Source organism: Nomascus leucogenys, chromosome 4 (assembly GCF_006542625.1).
Source record: "Nomascus leucogenys isolate Asia chromosome 4, Asia_NLE_v1, whole genome shotgun sequence".
Taxonomy (NCBI): Eukaryota; Metazoa; Chordata; class Mammalia; order Primates; family Hylobatidae; genus Nomascus; species Nomascus leucogenys.
In genome coordinates, this window is record NC_044384.1 from 56,024,163 (window position 1) to 56,045,117 (window position 20,955).

General features: G+C 39.6%; 1 protein-coding gene across 3 annotated transcripts in view; it reads right to left on the bottom strand.

The window, feature by feature from the left end:
* The window catches only part of LAMA3 (laminin subunit alpha 3), a 274,538-nt gene that overhangs the window by 120,872 nt on the left and 132,711 nt on the right, over positions 1–20,955 (bottom strand). For all 3 annotated transcript variants that reach the window (XM_030810644.1, XM_012506378.2, XM_030810643.1), the window contains 9 exons: positions 20,627–20,783; positions 18,253–18,376; positions 16,062–16,204; positions 13,766–13,863; positions 13,098–13,251; positions 6,610–6,770; positions 3,528–3,636; positions 1,755–1,852; positions 704–848 (listed from right to left, as the gene is read on the bottom strand). In XM_030810644.1, the coding sequence (XP_030666504.1) occupies positions 704–848; positions 1,755–1,852; positions 3,528–3,636; positions 6,610–6,770; positions 13,098–13,251; positions 13,766–13,863; positions 16,062–16,204; positions 18,253–18,376; positions 20,627–20,783 (1,189 nt within the window). The remainder of the gene's footprint in view (positions 1–703; positions 849–1,754; positions 1,853–3,527; positions 3,637–6,609; positions 6,771–13,097; positions 13,252–13,765; positions 13,864–16,061; positions 16,205–18,252; positions 18,377–20,626; positions 20,784–20,955) is intronic.

The window sequence follows — 20,955 nt, forward strand, 5'->3', positions numbered from 1 at the left end:
ATGCTGGTGCAGTGGGGGATACAAAAAAGTTTACTGGTTCGAGACCAACCTGGGCAACATAGCAAGATCCCATGTCTACAGAAATAAAAAAGAAAAAACTTAGCTGGGCAAGGTGATGCTCACCTCTAGTCCCAGCTACTTGGGGGGCTGAGATGGGAGAATTGCCTGAGACCAGGAGTTGGAGGCTGCAGTAAGCCATGATCATGCCACTGCACTCAAGTTTGAGTGATAGAGCAAGAATCCCTCTCAAAAAAAAAAAGGTTCTTGGCTACAATAACTATTCGAAAAGTCTTATGATCCAACTTGGGAAGAAAACTAATAAACAACTATATTAAACAGCAGCAGTCCACAAAAATATAAGCTATCACAATATGCGCCATGAATAATTGCCAAATGTCTAGTGGACAAAGCCCAGGAGGGAAAGGGCATCAAGCAGGGGTGGTCCTAGGCAGGATTAACCAGATGCCTGCATTTCTGGGACTCTTCACAGAAGACAGTAGAGGTTCTCAAACTTCAGGGGCATCAGAATCACCTGGAGGGTTTATTAAAACACAGATTCCTGGGCCCATCCCCAAAGCTTCCAACTCAGTAGGTCTGTAGTGAGTCTGTGAATCTGCATTGCTGACAAGTTTCCAAGTGATGTGGATGCTGCTGCTTCAGAGGTCATACTTTGAGAACCACTGGTTTAGAAACAGCACACTACCTGCGGTGCCTTCAAGGTGACCCCAGGAAGAACATCAACAGAAGGTGAAGACTGCTGGGGCAGGTGAGGGAAAGGCCTGCCACTTAGAACATCCAAAATTAATGCTGTTGGAGGAGTTTCATGGGCCAGGGAGACACAGGTGGCACTGAAAAATAGAATATTTAAAAATCTGATTTTTAAAAGAACCCAAAGCTACAGAACTGTCCATCAGTAAAGAGACAGACTTGGAGCATAGGACCACATGGGCGTCAAAAGGATCCAGTGCTGGGGGAAGCACAGAACTCTAGGGATCTTTATATAATGATACTCATGCCAAGTGTATTCCAGCCACCTGTTCCATTGAACTAGTTGAAACAGAGAGAATCTTAATTCTGAAGTAAAGTAAGTTAGATAGAAACTTATGGAAACTTCCCTTTCCAGAACTAAAATTAATTGTTAAAATGAGATCAATGCAATAAAACATTATTCACCTCTAAACATAAATATTGACAGAACACTATATAAGAAAGAAAAAATACACATCGTCTCTTTTACGCACAACCAGAATTACATTGTGTTGGTAGTTCCTATAGTCCTAACCATGCACACCAGATTTCATGACCATGCCCATAAGCTGTTTTTGAATCTACAGCAAAACAACCCTACCAAAACCCCAATAAGCATTAGTTAGCTGATTCTCATCACATAGTTATGAGATAGGTCATTATTTTCATGGTTTTCCAAATGAAGAGTCTCAGACAGAAAGATTAAAAGATTGGAACAAAACAAATCTTTTCGAGGGCTCAGAATAGAACTCAGCGTTCCTGCCCTCCAGGGGTAGGCTTAACCATTTCCCTGGTTGTTCCTGGGTCAGCTTCCTGATATTATGGAATTCTGGAAAGACTGCTGGGGTAAATTATTTAGCTGGTTTTTCTTTCTGTTTTAAATCCACCACCAGACTTTAGCACCTTGGCTTATGATCATTTCTGACGTTGAGTATAAAGTTTCAGCCTTACGCTCATCCCAGTGTAACTCAGAACACGAACGGGGAGACAGGAAGGAAACACATTACCTTTGATTGACAAATTGCCCGTAACTGGCAATGCAGTGGACTTGCGGTCTCACATACTCAGCTGAGAATTCTTCAATGGGTATGATACAAACTTGATGCTAGTGAGCAAATACAATGCACAAAGGCACATTGCAGTTACCAGCAAAACCAATGGTATGGCCAAAAACACCCTTTTAAAAAAGCTATTAAGTAAAGGATTTATCCATAATAATTCTAATCGTTATTTTAAAGTAGTAAATATTGCAGGATGGCATGTCCTTAGGCATCACTATGTGCAACAAATCCTTTTTACTATTTTATAGAATTACTGACTGAATTACTGCTGAAATACTTACGTAAATAGAACTGAGAACAAAGCCATAAGGAAGCTCAGAAACTACTCTTTTCAGTGACTTCTAGTGCCTGTTTTTTCTGTCTTGTCCTGGGCCAATCCTGGCTTTTCAGGCCCATTGGGAGGAAGACAGGGGATGTGGGGTGTGGCCAGAGAGCCTGCTTTTCAAAGTAAGGGCTGCCACTGCTAGAAATAACCCTTCTTAGCAAAGAATGACTCCCATCTCAGGGACATTTGGCCTTTGTTGAAGGAACTGTCTCCAGAGCTAGTTTTTGAGTCACACAAAAAAACTTAGTCATTAATTTATCAATATACTTCATTTTAAATCAAAACTGTATTACCAGCTTGATTGCAAAGCTATTCAATAACAACAACAAACATTTTTGGTGAATACCACTGAGACTAGGGGGTCTTACAAGTCCAAGATGGACAACACTCCTGCCTTCATAGAGCTTATGTTCTAGCCAGCCTTGACTCTGAATGGCATTTGACTACTTCAAAAAGGGAAAACTTACTCTCAAATGATGAAGATTCAGCTCCATTATAATTTCCAAAGATGAAGAGGTTAGATTCCCTCGGATTGTTATGTTTTAAGAAGGAATCATAATTTTATAATTATAATTTTTTAAAAACTGAATTCCAGCTACTTCTTAAGAGCAGGCTCCAAGTTTTTAATACTATCAGGCACAAATATTTAAAACACATTAGTACAGGCTGGCCTGGCATTTCCCAGGGTGTGATGCATGAGTAGTATCAGCAGTAACAGGAAGTTGCTTCACACTTAGAGAATCTTAAATTCCCTGTGATATTCATTGTAAATCTGGCCACCTCCTTTCTAGTGAGATCCCACTGGCCCTGTTTATCAGAATCCTCAATGTTCAAGTCATGTCATTACAAGAGTGGGCATGAAGATTATTTAGTCTGCCACACTTGATATTTTAACTCTTAATATATACATATATATCTGATTAACTGAATGATATTCTTTTTGAAATAGTTTTTCAGTTTTTTTAAACTAGTTAATTATAAGCTTTAAAATTTTGATAAAATTTACCAAGAAGCTAATAGAGATAATAAAATAGTAAGATGGAAAAGAAAATAAACAATAAGCAATGGGATTTCTAAACTCTGGCAATAATGGTAAACTAGGAAATATAACAACAAGACATTTTCTTTATAATAGTATAAATGAATAAAAATTAATGAAATGGGATTTTGTGAGAGGTACTTAACTATGACTAAATTTTATTAGGCCATATCAAAAAATGCTCAAACAAATGAAGAGGCAAGTCAGGTTCTAGATGGGAAGAATAAATATTAAACTGGCAATTCTTCACCGATTATAGGAGTAATGCAACAACAGCCAAAATTTTAATAAGCTTCAAAAAATACAGATATCAGCAAAATGCTTCTAAAATTCAATGGGCAAAACAGAAGCATACCAGAAGAAATCGGGCCATATGTCCCTTGAGCTGAATGTCTGCATCTGCCAATAGCTCATACATGGCGATGCGGCTCATGTGATCAATCACAGCGCTCCGGCAGAGAACACTGCAAGAGAAAACAGAGTTTTCTTAGCCTGACTCCCGGCATCTCCCTCATTCTGCACATCCTTATGGGGTGGCTGATTGCTCTTTGGTTTCACCTGTTTATAACTGAATGAATTACAGTGAATTTTCCTGCATGATGAGTTGAAGAGGGATGCAGCTCGCAGTCTCTATGGGGAAAATAACCTTCCTGCTGTGGCCAGTGTTGTACCTCTCAGGGCTAAAGTCCCCATTCATTTTTTCTACCTGGCTTGATGAAGTCCTAGGTTTAGTCCTCGAGAGAAAGGTCCCCAGGGTCAGTAACTGCAGATCTCTAAGACACAGCCAACATTCTCAGGGCTATTCACAATTAAAATCACCCACTAGCCTCACAGCCACCATCCCACGCCAAGACAGTGAGCATGCTGGCCTTCCTCCAGCATGGAAAGACCCCGAGTTTGCCTCTGAAACTTAGTCTGGTTCTCCTCCTTCTTCCTTCTTCATTTCTACCTGTGGTATCTCTTCCCTCCATCACATCAAGTGAGATACAGAGTCCAGGGACATTTAAAAGCTCACAGTTTTGAACCAAATAACTCTAACGGTAAAACCCTTAGAGGAGGTACTTTTTGAGTAATGTTTCTGACTTCATACTCTGTTGCAAATTTTCTATCTGTAAATATAATTTGAAACTACTATTATGTTACAACAAAAGGACTATTTCTGAGAAATATTTGAAAAAATTTAGGCAATGACTTTTTTGGTGAGGATTAAAATAAATTATATAAAAAGCCAAGCCCAGTGTGTATTACATATTAGAAACTTAATAAACCATTGTTTTCTTTCTCACTCCCCTATGTGAGTGTGTGTGTGTGTGTGTGTGTGTGTGTGTGTCCATTAAAACACATTCTTTTGGATTTAGGCATAATCCTAGGGTTAAATATACTAAGTGATTTACTTAGTTTTATCCTTATCCTATATTAAATTCCTCCTAAGAAACAACCTAACAGTAATAACCAAATTGATTTAATCACTAATGATCATCTCTTTTATGGAGAGCAGATTAGATTTATCACAGCACTACTTTGAAAAGTGGTTTTCTATTAACACTGCTGCTATTCTGCTGGGATTTTTTTTTTAACATCGTTAGAACTCACTTGAGAAATGCTGGGAAAAGTTGAAACCTCAGCAGAAGATGCTGCAACGCTGAAAGGGCCTGTCATTTAACATAGGTTTCATGGGTCAAACATTTTCCAGTTGCACCATATTTTTTGGACTCCCATACTTGTAGCCTGTTGATTTTCACTTATCCACATGACAGGCAAGGAAGAGAAAGAGGAAGTATTTTAGCCACGTGAAAAAATAGAACGGGACACTCCTTGGAGTGATTAAACACAACGAAAGTGTTTCCTAGACTGAAACCATGCTGTCCTGTGTTTCTAAGGATAGAAACTCCTAAAGCAGGACTTTGGTGTTGTCATGTTCAGAGCCAAAATGATCTGCAGACTGATATGCAGTTCACTCTCAATAACTCCATTCAGACTTAGGTCATGAAACAACACCCATGGTGCCCAGAAAGGGTGTCCTTTCTTTCTTTGGTTTTGAAACCACTCCTCTCCTTGGCATAGATATTCTCAGAGCTCTTCTGAGATGATTCAGAATCACCAGGGTTGTTATGAATAGTTCCTCCTGCCCCCTTAGCCATCTCCACTTTGTATCCTGAGCAACAGTAGTCAAGCCATGGGATCTGGAGGTGGAAGGAGCTGGAGAGCTGAACCGGTGGGTGGGCGTGGACAAATGGATATGGAGAAGCCCTGGCCCAGGCCCTGTGGCTAACAGTCTCCAGGCCTCAGGTGAGGTGGCGACCCACCCATCTGGGAGTGGACATTCCAGTGGTTGCTGATTTCATCTATAGATACCACTCATATCTTCAGATAATGACAGAACATCCCCGGGGAACTCTTTTAGGCCCATTTTGTGCTTCTGTTAAAAATCCAAATACAATTACCTTCTTTGGTTCTATCATCACCCAAAGACAAAGACTTCACAGCTGCTTGTTTAGCATTACTGAGGGCATGATGTTGATTCAATAGCCATTTCATCGATTCTCATAAAAGTTTCCATTCTAAGCTACTAAAAGTAACTCTTTGGATAAGTTTTTGTTTATTTATTTGTTTTCATTTTCACAACAGGGAAAATGTCCATTGCTTCAGGTCATCTTGGGTTTGACAAAAAGCAACATGAAAGTAGTAGTAATACAATGTTCAAGGCCATGGCCAAGAACTGGATGGGTTTACTGCAGTGCTCCATCTGCTGTTTCAAGGGACTCTGACTTCCAGTCCAATTTAGTATACAATTAATTTCATGTGGAAACACCCCTTGTGCTGATTCTTTAATTACAGCATGCGCTGAACATTTGCACACATCTTGAAATATTATGCAAATAAAACCATTTTTAGTAAGCCCTTGTCAGTTAGTGCTCTTGGAAGAGAAGAACTTAATCAGGGCAAATTTTGAAGTCCTTCGTTAATTTTTTTTTCCACTTGACAATCATCAAACATTAATTATCCCCAGTTCTGAAGGTGTGTTGCAAAGGTAGGTATGCACCCCCTAACATTACTGAGAATGAGTCTTTTTCCTTGTGCTATGCACCCAGGTACTTGACACAGCCTTTGAGGTGAGAGCAGTGAGTTCATTGCACCACACCTGAGTGATAGAGAATCAAATAAAGAGGCTGTGCTGTGCCATGTGAATCTGAACCAAATTGCTAAGTACAGCATACAGCTTTTTAAGAAAATGCCACATTTTTACACTGCCCATAGAGAGGACTCCCAATACCCACATTGGTGATGACGTTGGGCCACACAACTAGTCACCTGCTTGTTTTCAAGAGCTGCCTCAAAAAGAAAATAACCTCCCAATGCAAAGAACAGCCAAAGTTCCTAAGGCAGATTTCCTAATTGTTCCTTTACAGAGGAATTCCCTTGATGGGACTGAGTACCTGTAGTTGCAGCTGTAAATGTTCACCTGGCCTCCCAGAACAGACCCGGGGCTCTTCACATTCACATCAACCACAAACAGCTGGGCTGCCTCCGTGGAATACTCCACCACAACCACGTAGTGGCCAACCTGTGGGACGCGCAGCCGCAGATGCAATTCCACCTGTCACAGAGGCCAAGCAGACAGTGATCCAGCTGTGACATGTACAGGCCACACTTGCATCAGCAATGGTGAAAATAGAGCCCAGAAGACACCCTGGAAGTATTTTAATATGTCATCCCAGTAAGAAATATGGTCCCACAGATTGAGAAGCCAGATAAAACACATGGTGCCCTGTTAAATTTTAAATGGAAATAAATAACAAATAATTATTTATTGTTTATTTGGACAATTTAATGGGGCATCCTGTATTTTTGTTTTCTAAATCTGGCAGCCCTACTTAGACAGACTTCTACTCTTTCTACCCAGGAGTGTTTTTCTGCTTGTTTCTCAAGGTAAAAGACATTCTAAAACTTGAAGTAAAAATTAAGTGCTGATGAGGAGTAAGGGGAATGGAAATGTGCCTTTGGGCTCTTTAATTGTTTTTTTAAAATAAGTTTTAAATTGTATCAAGGGAAATAATGTAAAACAGACACACATCTCACTCCTGGGATAAGGAGTGTTAATAAGGACTGTTAATGATTTCCATATTTCCAAACCATTTTCTATGCCCAAATATGCACACATATGTTTTGTTTCGTTAAGAAAAACTGTGATCATAGTAGACAGGGATGCCTTTGTGCTACGATGACAGAGACCACAGGGCCTGCAAAACCAAAAATATTTACTATCTGTCCCTTTACCGAAAAAGTGTGCCCTCCCCTGGTATCACCTACTGATTAGGAGCCTGGGGTCTGGAATCAGACAGCCTCCAGCTGCGTGATCTTGCACAAGTTACTTAACATCTGTATGCCTCGGTGTCCTCCTTAGTAAAATGCAGATAACAATAGTACCCCCCTCTTAAGATTGTTCTGAGGATTAAGTGAATACATACAGAGCTCTCAGAAGTGTATTTGACATATAAAAAACACTATGTAAATATTAATTATTATAATTTGATTATTGCTTTTTACTATGACTTGCTTTTTTTACTTAATGGTATTTTACATGTCTTTATTGCAAAAATATATACATTCAAATACACTTACATGCACATATACTTCAGTTTTTGAATAGCTGCCTACCATTCTGTAGTATGAATATAAAACTATTTAATCCCTTATTGAGGGACACAGGTTGTCTTTAATTTTCCCCATAACCTATAATGGTATACAATCATCACGCATATATCCTAATGCTAGTATTTCTGTAACATTCCTAGAAGTGGAATTGCTGGGTCAAAGTGTGTATGCATATTTAATGCCTGGGCCAATATTAGAACTTTATTCCTCAGCAGTGTAACCCACCTCCACCCACAAGCTCAGGCCAAGGCAAGCTTTACTACACTTAATTAAAATGGTCCTCCATCTCCCTGCCTTAGGAAATTCACATTTGGTATTCCTTCTGAAAGGCTCTGAACCACGTAACTGCTATTTTCCACAGTGATTTTTTTTCTGTCACTTAAATAACAGAAAGATTTCCCTCTGGGAAAGAATGTGGATCAGCCACACCCATGTTGACTCTACGTTCTAGAGGGAAATATGGCTCTGCCACTGCTCCCTGTGGTGAGGTTACTGCCAGCATTTCTCCCCTGGGCATCTCCAAACAAGAGCCTGACTGTCATTACCCCACGACAAAATACTCACAGGTCAGTGATGTATCAGGTTTTCGCCCAGAAGTTATTATTGGCAGCAAGTTCTATCTAGCACTCTATTATAAATTTCTACTACTCTTTCCACTCTAAATTGTATGGATTACCTTTTGGAAGACTTGTTTGAAGAGTTTAAGGTACATTTGATGGGCAAAGTCAGGTTTGAGAAACTCAGATAAAAGACATAAAAGATGGCACACAGAAACTTTACTGCTTACTGTTGTGATTATTTATGTGTGTTATTTATCTTTAAAAAGGTGAACTTTAATGGAATCAGTATCCAACTGGAGAAATATTTCTGGTTCTATGGCACAGAACTGACCTCTACTAGTTATTAGTGTTTTAGGATAAATACATAGAAGGTGGGTTTATCAAATCTGTTGCCTATACAAAACTAAAAGGGATAACTAATATGTCTGATGTCAAAATGAGGATTCAAATGATTTGATCAGCAAATATTACTGAATACCTATGCTATGCCAGTCCACCAGCCAGGTGATAGGTATACAATGGGAAGCAAGACAGACATACCCTCAGACAGACTTGAATCAAGTAATAGGTAACTAGACAAATACAGCATAAAACTACATGGGATTAATGTTCTGCAGAGGTGTAAGACAAGGGCCTGAGCTGGTCGAGGAGATGAGGGAGAGCAGAAGGCTTCCTTGAAGAACAGCAACTTAGTTGAGTGTGGAGGACAAGGAGAAGACAACCGGGCCATAGGAGAGAGAAGAGTGTTTGGGTAGAGGGAACAGCTTGCAGTAGGAGGCTACATACAACATAGAATGTTGTAGGGTCCCATATAATGCAAGCCCAAGAGACTGAAGGTAGGTCAGAGGAGCAGAGAAACAGAGAGCAAGAGGGAGTATAATAAAATTGGGAAGTAGAAAGGGCAGTTTTATAAGCCATGTTAAAATCTTTGTCTCTATCCTAAGAGCAGTAAGTGTTGATCAAATATTCCCATCAGAATGTGAGTGCTGGCTATAGTCTGGAGAAAAGATCAAGAGGTGCAATGGGCAGAGCAGATGTGGGTCAGCTAATTAGGAGGCTTCTACAGAGATTCTTATAAAAATGATTGTATTTTGGACAAGGGAGATGGAAGGAGAACTCCAAGAAAAGTTCGGGATGTACACTCACAGATGGATTGGTTTGGGTGGGGGAAAGATGAGAGAAGTCATGGATGACCCTAAGAGTTTTGGCTTATGCAATTAGATGGATGGTAGCAGCATTAATTTAGGTAGGGAATACCGAAATGGAGTTTGAGATTGCTTTGAAACATTAAAGAGGTAATGTCAGGAAGGAAGATAGACTTGCTGGTCTGCATATAAAAGTAGAGGTATGACTGGGCATAACAATATGGGAGGTATCTGTGTGGAGGCGGGTCTGATACAATTGTCATGGATGAGACTCCTCGAGACAGAACATAGAGTAATAAGGCCTAGGACTGAGCACTGACAAATTCTAACACTTAACGGCTAGACAGAGCAGGATGAGCCTGCAAATGATATTTTGAGGAAGCGGTGAGAGAGGTAGAAAGAGAATCAGGTTGTCGTTAATTTTTAAATTATTAAGACAGCTCTTAAATTATGAAAAACAAGAGAGAGTTTGAGAATTCAGGGAGTGTCCATCAGGCATTGAAAGCTGCCGAGAAGTTAAACTGATGAGGACTGAAACATATCCACTGGATTTAGTGACAAAGATCTCATTGGAAACCTGGCAAAATAAATTTAATGGAGTGGGAGGTGGAAGCCAGACTGAAGTGGGTTGAGGTGTGAGTGGGGCATAAAGAATTAGAAACAGAGAGTGTAGACAATACTTTGGAGGAGTTTTGTTGTGAAGGGGAGGAGTATGGTGCAATGGCTGAGTTGAGGGAGAGAGAGGAGGATTTTAATAAAAATAGGTTAGCATTTTTTAAAGATGGGTGACTTCTGGTTCAGATGGCACAGAGAATTCACATTCACTATACTCCTTCTGCTCCAACAGCAAGCAAGTCTGAAAAAAACGTTTTAAAAGAACAACAAAAAGATATATTTAGAATCAAAAGTAAATAGGTGATAAAACATAAGTTAAAGAAAAACTCAAAATGGCAACAGGACTGAAGTCACAAGCCTGTTGTCCTCTAGGTCTGGAAGCAGATTATTTTGGTCAGCAGTTTAGCTCATGCAGAGTTAAGAGAATAAAACATGTGCCATAGGAGACAGTGGCCAGATCGAGGCACATTTTTTGAAGACAAGGATGTTCAAATTTAAAAAGAAGCTAAAAATTGCTTCCAATCTGTCTCCTGGGTTATGGGTTTATAAGAAGCTGTGTGAAGGTCAAATACTGCATGTTCTCACTTACAAATGGTAGCTAAACAATGGGTACACATGGACATACAGAGTGCAATAACAGACACTGGAGACTATGAAAAGTGGAAGGATGGGAGGGGGTAAGTGTTGAAAAACTACTTATTAGGTACAATGTTCACTATTTGGGTGATGGGTACACTAGAAGCCCAGACTTCACCACTATGTTATATATGCATATAAGAAACTTGCACTTGTACCCCTAAATATATAAAACTAAATACATTTTTAAAAGAAGCTATGGAATTTGGGAACCAAAAATCAAGTATGTGGCCTCATGACCAAGAACTGAGCTATGCCATTCATGGGGTCAGTGTCTGAATCTGCTACCTTCAGTGTCATAACAACAGAGAAGGCACACTGTAATGCCTGCTCCTGGGCTAAGGATCCAGTGGACAGGTCAGACAATGCAAAACTAGCAGGCTGAAACAGAGGCAAAAGAAGGAGAGGATAAAAACCTCTCATTCAAAATAAGCCAATATGCCTGTAAACAAAATTTCAAAACACATAAAGAAATTGAATACTGAGAAAGACAGGTAACAAAATAATCAGAGATGAGTTCACTTCAGATGAGGTGAATTTTATGGAATAGTCTGACAAAGACTTTAAATATACTGGCCCATGATCTGAAATCCCCAAACTCTGAAAAGGAAATAGGTTTTGTAACTGTTCTGGTGGCAAACCTAACCTAACCAATAATCATTTGCTGGCAAAGTCTGAACTAAACTGATATAAGTCTACGTATACAGTCTTTCGTGTCTCCCTAGGTGTGCCTATTCATGCTTTTCACTGGAGACATATTAACCTGTTTGATTATAGGGTATTATCCCAGACCTCACTGGAGATGTTATCTTTTTTCAAATCTTAAAAATTCTGAATTCTGAAATACACCTGGCTCCAAGGCCTTTAGGATACTAAAAAAGATAAATGAAGAAGTAACTACCACTTAAAAGTACATGAAGTTTTGAAACAAAAACTGGCAGAAAAGACAAGAAAAAGTAAATATGATAAAGAGTCAATTGGAAAGTTTTAAAAGTATAAATTAAACTGAATCAATAAGCTGGATAATTTCTAGACCAGAGATAGTGAAATAAAATATTTCTGTATTGTAAAAGAGCCTTGAGGTCCTGCTGACTAGCTCTGTGCTATAGCTCTGGGTTAAATCAGAGGTTAGAACCTCCTAGATGAGTCATCAGCGTCACTTCCTGGTGGTTACCCCTTCTCAACCGTACCTCCTGTTGTCTAGGGAACACACACACACAAATACACACACACATACACATATATGTATGTATGTACACCTATATACATGTATGTGTGTATGTGTGTATACACACATAGCATGTGTAGGGAGGGATACAGCAAACTTAGTATTAGAATGAAGTAGAGGGAAGATCATTTAGGTTATTTATGCATATCTATATTGTTTTACTTGTTACAAGTATATATTATTTTGTAGCATGAAAATTCAAATAAAATGAAGACTTTACTTAAGAAATATACTTAAAACCCTTTAACTGCTACCTTCAAAATGTTAGAAATGTAGTTTACAAAAATGTACACATCTAAATGTTCAGTTACAATTAACTCCACATATATTTTCATCCCACAAATTTAATCCCCCAAATGAATATTTTCCTCAAAAGGACAAAACAGAGAATGTTACAGAGAGCAAAGAATAAAAATATAGTGGAGGAAGTTTTTTTCAGTGTCTTCATTTTGAAGTGTTGTGTATTCTTATTGTTATGGTTGATATCCTATAGCTCTAACTCGAATCTGAAATCAGTATGATCTTAAATTTGGTTCTGAAGTTCGAGGAACACCTGGAAGAAAAGTAATACCAAGACCTGTAGTAACCTGTCCTCCAAGCCATGAGGTAGGTGCCAGGGGATGTAGAAGTTCCGGATTCTGAGCTCAAGGAATTCAGCTGTTACAAATTGCTAGCCTAAGGGGTTGAACAGTCAGTAAGTGTGGTATCCTTTTAGGGTAAGCTGTGTCATTTCTGGAGGCTTACTGGATTGAGTCTCATCTGTCTTTTAAGAGAAATCTTGCCCTGAATCATGTAGAACAGGATGCCCCCTTCTAAGTCCAGATAACCAAAAAGAAAGGATTCTATAGCTGCCCACATCCCCTGCCATGTCTAGAAAGTGCTCAAAGAACAACCTGAACATGGCTCCATGTAGCATATCATCCAGCCCCACCCTAAATCAGATAGCTCAGCAAATGTTGATAAACACCTCTGAGAAATTCTTCCAGGTTCCCCTGAATTTGAGAAGCAACTGTGGCCAAGTATTTTCAGCAGATACAGATGGGGAGGTAGTAATAACTTTGATAATAAATAAAAGGCTGGCCCACCTCTCTCCCGCTGAGGTCCACCATGACAGGGTGTGCAGGTGTGGGCTGCCTCACTGCCACGGGTCTTGGCTCCCCATCAAGCAGGAAGTGTCTGGCCTCACAAGCCAGAGTACAGGGGAATCTGGTCACTGGCAAATGCTGGTAGAGCAAGCAACTTCAACAACAGCAACAACAACAGAATCAATAGTTACAACTGAGAACATCAAATGGAATATCAAAGTACATCCCCAAAGACTCTTAGTCATTCAGTTCACTCATTCATTCATCATCCTTCAATAAACTCTTATTAAGTGTCTGCTACAAGAATTAAGCAATAAATTTTCATCTGCATGGGGAAGAGAAGAAACAAAAGTTCACAAACCTGGGTTCTATTTTAAGCTCTTCCTCCCACCGGATGCTTGACTGACCTTGAGGGCATTGACTTGGGCATGCATCAACATTCCCACATGCTGGAGGGTGGTAGCCACTCTTAAGCCAGCTATGGTGTGCAAAGTGCTTTGTGAATCTTACTTTAAGGACACAAATAAGACATAGAGGAAGATCACAACTAATTATCCAGAGCATCATGCTGTCGTTGTGATCCTGAGACACCTCATAAAAGCTTGCATTAAAGGCTCCTAATTTAGAGGACCCCAATGATGCGGCTGTACCTTCTGCCCCATACTGACTTTTCTTGGGGAGATCCTGTGTAGGCACATGGTTCTGTGACTGGCAGCTGCAGTACAGAGGCTTCATAGTAGTCCCTGGGGAGCAGCACCAGGTAATCCTAGTAAATAAAGACCAAAAGGAGAATCATTCATTTTGATGGTAGCCCTACTTTGGATAGAAAACAATCAAACATACTAGTTAAATCAATAATAACCAGGTGAAGTCGCTAGTTAAACTCTCCATATCAACTGCTTTGTTCTTTATCCTGACTCACCAAAACACAAAGAACTACTCATCAAAGATTCTTTACGTATCAGAGAGAAACTTGTCAGTGTGAACAGTATTATTCTTCAAGTTTCAAGAGAGATTTTACTGTCTCTCCTGGGTTGTTTATAAGTTCACAAATTAACAAAGATAATAAATTGTCAACTGATGAAATGTTCTGTGGAAATGCTGGTTGCCTTCACCAGTACAGAACACTGAATGTGGATCACTTTCTACTCCCACACCCGAGTAACGCTCAACTGGCACGGCATAAAAAGCAATGCCTTGTGATCTTGGTGATTCACAGAATGGAACTGGCCTACTGCCTGTCCCAAGAAACCAGAGGAAGAACATGTTCCACTGAGTGTGCCAAACAAAGCCCACAATGTAAGTTCAGCTAAGCAGTTCTTCAGGAAAGAGCAGAGCTGCAGGCTTCTGGGAGGTGAATGATTGACAGCCCCCAGCCGTCCTGACAGCAGCGCATATCTGCAGAGGGAAGAGGGGAGGGCAAAGAGCTCATACACAGACCACAAGACTTTTTCTCTCCTCAGAGAGAAATGTATAGGAGGGGAAAAGTAGGAGATTGTGGCTCAGGGGACTCAGTAAGTTTAAATTTTAAAAGGGTTACTGTTCTACTAGTAAGTTTGCTGAGTTTGGGACCATATCTCCTCTCTCATGACTTTATAGTCTCACAGATACTAGAATAGTAAAGGTTGATAATAGACACCCAATAAGATATTTTTAGAGACAATGGGATTATAATATGGAGGCATACATATGAATTACTACACAATTGCACAGACTAAATGTCATTAGGCATCTTCCATGCCTAAACAGTAACTTTTATAATGAACTTCTACTTTCCGTGGGTCCAACTTTGTAGTCATTACTGGTATCAATGGAATTTTGCTCTGCCTCATTTCTACCATCTGTGAAACATTCTTGAACCTTTTTTTTTAAGCAATAAAGCTTCCTACTAAGAAGATGCAAGAAGAACAGAGACCTTCTGATATTCCTTTGCTGTCTTGAATGGAAAGCACAAACCCTCATGTTGTCCTTGTAAGATCCCAGATTTGGAAGGACCTATTAAGATAAGTATTTTCCCTGTTGTATGGAAGAAGCAACTGGCAGGACTGGAAGAGCCAGGATTGGAATTAAGGGACTTTCCTAAGATTTGCTAACATGGCCAATAAACGGGGTTGTGCCAGAAGGAAAAGCTTTATGTTTTCCACTCTGAGAGCATGAAACCAAGCTTTTCCCAAGGACTCTATTTTGAAAAGACCTTGCCATGAAGCAAAGCAGGCCTTAAAGCACATAGCAAAGAGGGCTGTCTCAGAGAACAGGTTTCATACTTCCAACTCCCCATGGCTTCTCTGGCTATTTCATCAGGTGTTTGCAGACAAAGCCTTTCCTGAATAAAGAGTTCTCTGTTGTAGGCAATCTGCCTGGTGAGAGTAAACCTACATTAGGTTTAACACAGAAGAAAGCAGAAAGAGTGTCATGCAGAAGCAGTGGCTCCTGTAGCCTCTTGCTTCTCTTTCCACCCCCAAGAACTTTACTGAAATTCATATCTTCTTGTCTTCTAGGTTCTTCTTCCTTGGTTCTACACAATCTCCAGACAGTGTAGATAATAACCAGGTGAAGCTGCTAGTTCTTATGATGTGAGGCAATGAGTACTAAAGCCTATACTTCTGACTCATGCTGGAAAATCCCATACAAGCTTTGGAAGGGTGAAGCCACATACTCATGAAGACTTTGCATTTGTTCTGATAACTTAAGAGTCTTTAGGAGATCTTTTTTATTTTTTATTTATTTATTTTTGTCCAAGAGAAGCTAGCTGAAAGGATACAAAAGATACTTCAAGTTGATTCCTATGTCATTTGAGGGCGAATGTCACCACAGTTTACTTAGGTTGGGGCTGAATAGTTCCTGTGTCTAAAACCACCAATGATTGTGATATTTTATGGTCACTATGGATTGTAGTCTTGGATGGAACCATTTCTGAGGTAGGAAGAATCCTGCAAGAGCTCTCCATTCAGAACTAAGTCTTACCAGAAGGACTCCTTCTGCCTTAATACAAGCAACCCATATTCCTGGTGTGATTGAAAATGGGTCTGCAAAGCCATTTCCAGGGACAGTGACAAAGGCTGGCTCCTTACTCGGCAGGAAGATGATCTCTTTGCTTTGAGCAGCACCTATCAGAAATACAAAGAACAGCTTAAGGCATTTTTCTATCAGTCAGTGTTATGATTTTAGATATTCAGTTTTGAACATTCAGTTTACATCTCAAAAAGTTTAAGATGATATGCACTGATCAGATTTACTGATCTTATCTTTAAAAATTGTTCTATGCAAATACATATATATATAAAATAGGCTAGAAAGATACTGATAAGACATCAGCAATGGCTATCTACACTGGGATTATGAATAATTGTTTAGCTTATTAAATAAGCATATTAATACTCGTAAACAGTTTAGGAAAGTTCCTTGCATATAGTAAGTATTCAATATATTACATTAGCTACTAAATTATTTTTTCCTTTCTTGTTTATATGTGAGTTCTTTTTAAAGCCAGGGTCTCACTATGTTGCCCAGGCTGGAGTGCAGTGGTTATTCACAGGTGCCATCATAGCTCATGACAGCCTCAAACTCCTGAGCTCTAGCAATCCTCCCACTTCAGCCCCCCAAGTAGCTGGGACTACAGCATATGTGATTTTTAAGTTTGAATTTTTATTAATGAACATGCATAAGAAAAAGTTTTACTCTTCCATTTGTCTGTTTTCAGGACAAAATATGTTTTTCTTCTGCATTAAACAAAGAGAGGACCTTCTGCAAGAGGTTCAGAAAGAAATAAACTATTGCATCTAAGTTCAACTGAGATTTTTTCTTCCAAAGAATTATCTTCTCCAAATCTTTGGGTTCACTCTTGTTCTACAAATATTGATAGGGGCCTACTATGTGCCAGGCTTGGAACTAAGTTCTGGTGACAAGGCAGTACACACAGTAAGCATGGCCTTTGCTCCCTGCTAGTGAGGACCGGAGAGGAATAAGGACTAGAAGACAGGAGAATGTGGTACAGTCTGGACAGTGGTATTTGGGAGGAGGCACAAGTTACCATGGGACATAATATAACTAGGGCTCCCAACTCAGACTTAGGGGAAAGGTGTCCCGGAGGACAAGGAAACGAAGCAAAATGTATTCCAACTATTTTAGTTAACAGAGGACGAACTGCTGCTGTTATTGTCATGCAGGAGGCAGAGGGGCCTGTTAAGAGTTTGGAATCTGAAGACTTTGTCTACAAACATCCAGCTGTGGCTGGCAATTTACTAAACCTCTCAGCTGTTTTCTCTTCAACTCTCTTCAGTTTGCAAAGTTCTTATGATGTGAGGCAATGGGTGCTAAATTACTCTGTAAACGATGAAGTAAGCCTGCTAGTTCTTTCAATGGGTTAATCAACCTCCAGCCACGCAAGCTGGGCTGACACAACTTGGAAACAACATCATTTCTTCCCCCATTCTGAATGAACCGTGGATGCTTAACAAAGATGGCGTACATTTTGATCCTAAATTAGATTTCCATTGGTGCCATTTTGTGTCCTTGTAAAATTCCAAATGCCTCTTGGAATCTGTTTCCAGGACAGGTAGAAGCCCTAATACCTTGAAGAACAGACCTCCAGGCCTTCTCTCTGCCTGTGGTGAGGCTGTGCTCTCTTCTCTTGTCCGTCTGCCCTCAGGAATTCCTCACCCCTGAGTCAGGTTTGCAGCTCCCTCCACGAGCTCATTTGGGCTTCATGCTTTACAGCATTCATAGGAAAAATTCCCATCCTCACCCATTTCTCCTCTGACTATTTGGTTGGTTTGAAACAATGGAAGAATTTAGGGCAGCAGGCCAAAATCTCTCAAATAACACCAAAAAAGTGACACCCACTTCACCATGAATGAGTTATAAATGAGCTCTGCTCAGTGAAGACATCATAACCCATGAGGTTCAGCCAAGGTACATAGGTTGTTATATCGATTTTTAAAATGACAGTTAATGACAAATTTAGTAGCAAAACTTAAGTGATTGTTTAGAGAATGCAAGGTAACAAACGACAGGGCTCCTAGAGAACCGTCTAACCAGACCATGAGCCAGGCTTGACATTTTCTAAGGGTGATCAATTTTGTGAAAATCAGAGAAAGTGTTTCACTATTTATTTCTTAATTGAAAAGAGGCTTGAAATTTTACCTACTTGCCTTACCCCAGGATGGATAAATAGTTATATGGCCAGATACTGCTTCAGTTCCAGGGTTAATGTATCTCAGAATAACACGAAACAAGGAGCCACTTGACTTCCCTACATTCAATGTTATTCTTACATCATTCTGAAAAATACCAAAAGGCCATAAAGCATAGAAAAAAATTGGTTAAAAGACATGCTAGCCAAACAGTGACTTTATTCTATTCAAGTACCACTACTGGACTTGTAATGTACACACATACACACACACACACTCACACTCAGTTAACGAGCAGCGAGTAACTTGTGAAAGATGGAAATAGGCAACCCTAACAATGAATTGAAATCACTTACAATCAAAATTACAGTGAAAACGCACTCCCTCAGCAACTGAGATCCTCTTTTAACCTTTTTGTAATCAGGCAGACAGAGCGGAGTATTAGATGAGCTAGTTTAAGAAAGCCACAGTGACGGAGAAATCACCACTGGCTAGGAAAAATAAAAAGGCAGAAGAGAAGCAAAGGAGAGGGTATTATTTCACACCACAAAAGAGAGACTGCTCCAGAGTCTGCTTCACATACATAAAGTCTAAATGGTCACAGAAACCAGTGGTGGCCAAGGAAAGGTTAAAGACTCCAAATACAATAGTGGTAACATCTGGATGTAACTAAAATATGCCTGTTAAGTTTTATGATGTTTTATCTCAATTCCTTATGCAAGGGAAATGATGGCTTTTCAACCTAGAGGAGGGGTTCTGTTGGTCCCCAGGGCCTGGGCTCACACAATATTCTGTAAACATTGTGGAACCTGGACTCTTGAAGGAAAGAGTAGACTATTTTAATTCTGAACCACTGACTGCATGTCCAGATTGGGCTGTGGCCCAAGGAAACTTCATGAAACTTGGAAATTCCCAAATCAGTGGTTCTTTTGGCATTTCCTCCAACTTCTTTGTTTAAAAGGAAGGGGATATTTGTTAAGCAAGATATTGGTAACAATAAAGACTGACTTTGTGTAGAATCACTTGCTCTGAAAGCAGGAGCTACAGGTGACCCACACTGAGGAACTCCTGCTGACCCTCACAATTTGTCTGAATTCATCTTTAAGTGTTAGTTTCAGATGGAAAATAAATATGCAAAAATGTATTAGGAGCAGAGTAAAGTAAGTGGTGATTCTGGGGACACCACCAAGGTCCTCTGACCAAAATAACTTTCTCAGAAAATGCGTCTTTAGACATGAATTCCTTTGTGTCCACCAGCTATTCTTTGAAACTGTAAGCACCTGTGAGAAGGTATACACTTTGATTGGGTTGTCAGCCATTCACAACCTATTATGACTCAATGGAATTTACTGCTTGTTTTCTGAATAATGAAGTAATGTCAGGGAACTAAAGAAATTAAATAGCTGTATTTGGGGAGTGGGGGAAAAGAGTGAAGTGTCTTAAGATCCTAGGTACTATTTCAGAAAGGCAGCTTGGATGGGGGACTTTGGCCAGGCAAAAAACAGCATTAGAATCAATGAGGGGAAGAGGTCCGAGAGAACCATGGCCCTGTCCCAGCTTCTCTACAGGCTGACTGAGGTAGCAACAGCAAGTAGCAGTCTTGGATGTGCTAATGAAAAATACTGTGTTACCATGGTCATTAATTTACCTCTCATATTCTGAATTTCTCCACTGAGAAACAGCTTGAAGAAACCAACCTCAAAGAGAAATTCTGAGGACAAAGCTACTTAATGGCTATACAGAATTTTTTAGTTATAAGTAGCAAGATGTATAAGTTCTAAAGGTAAACAAAGAATGTATAAATTCCCTTACTCAATTTAACACAAAGCCAAGATAGATGGATACAGTAGAGAAGAATGAAGGAAAGAGAAATATGGAAAAGAAAAATGAAATAGCACTTAACTAACACTCATTATTTATCTTAGTTTCCATGTACATAGCAATTCAAAGTTTTAAAAAAGCATCAGCCAAAAATTAGGAACACTAACTTTACTGGAATTACTTAAGCCAACTCATTTTTGTTTTCCACAAATGGCTTTAAAGAAAACTGTCCCTCACATTCTAGTACAGCCTAACGTCACTTAGGAAACTTCCCTCTTCTATAAAAAGTCTCCAGAGATGAACACTATTTTTCTTTAATTTCTTAATTTTCTGATTTGGTAATCAAATTAAAGTAACAGCAAACTATGAAATCCACACATATGCTTCTCAGTTAATATACAGCCCTACCCCAAACCCCAGGTTTAACCTAAACTCCAATGCCAACTCATAATACAGAGAAAAAGAATCGTGGAATCAGTTCTGGGGACAGGTCACCTTTCAGGGGGCTCACTGAGACTGGTATGGGGAAGTATCTGAGCTACTCAGCCATGAAGCTGCTTTCTCCGGGTTGCATACCTGTACTGAGGTCATTTGGGCATATCCTCTCCAGCTAAACTCAGGAAATGCCAGCGGATCAAATCCAAATCGAAGGTCTCTCCCATTAGGTGTACTGCCGTCTTCAATCTCATACTTCATATGATGCAAATCTGGGAAATAGTAGTTGTTTTCAGGCCTTTCATAAATAAAAAGTAAACACACACAGGAGGTTAGGTCTATAGATCATCTGAACATCTTTTAATCACAATAGTTACTATGAAAGAACTCCACCACATTGACAGAGTACATTAAATAAAGGACAAATGAGAAAGATCTCCTGTTCTTTCTCTAAATTATTGCTTTTGTTC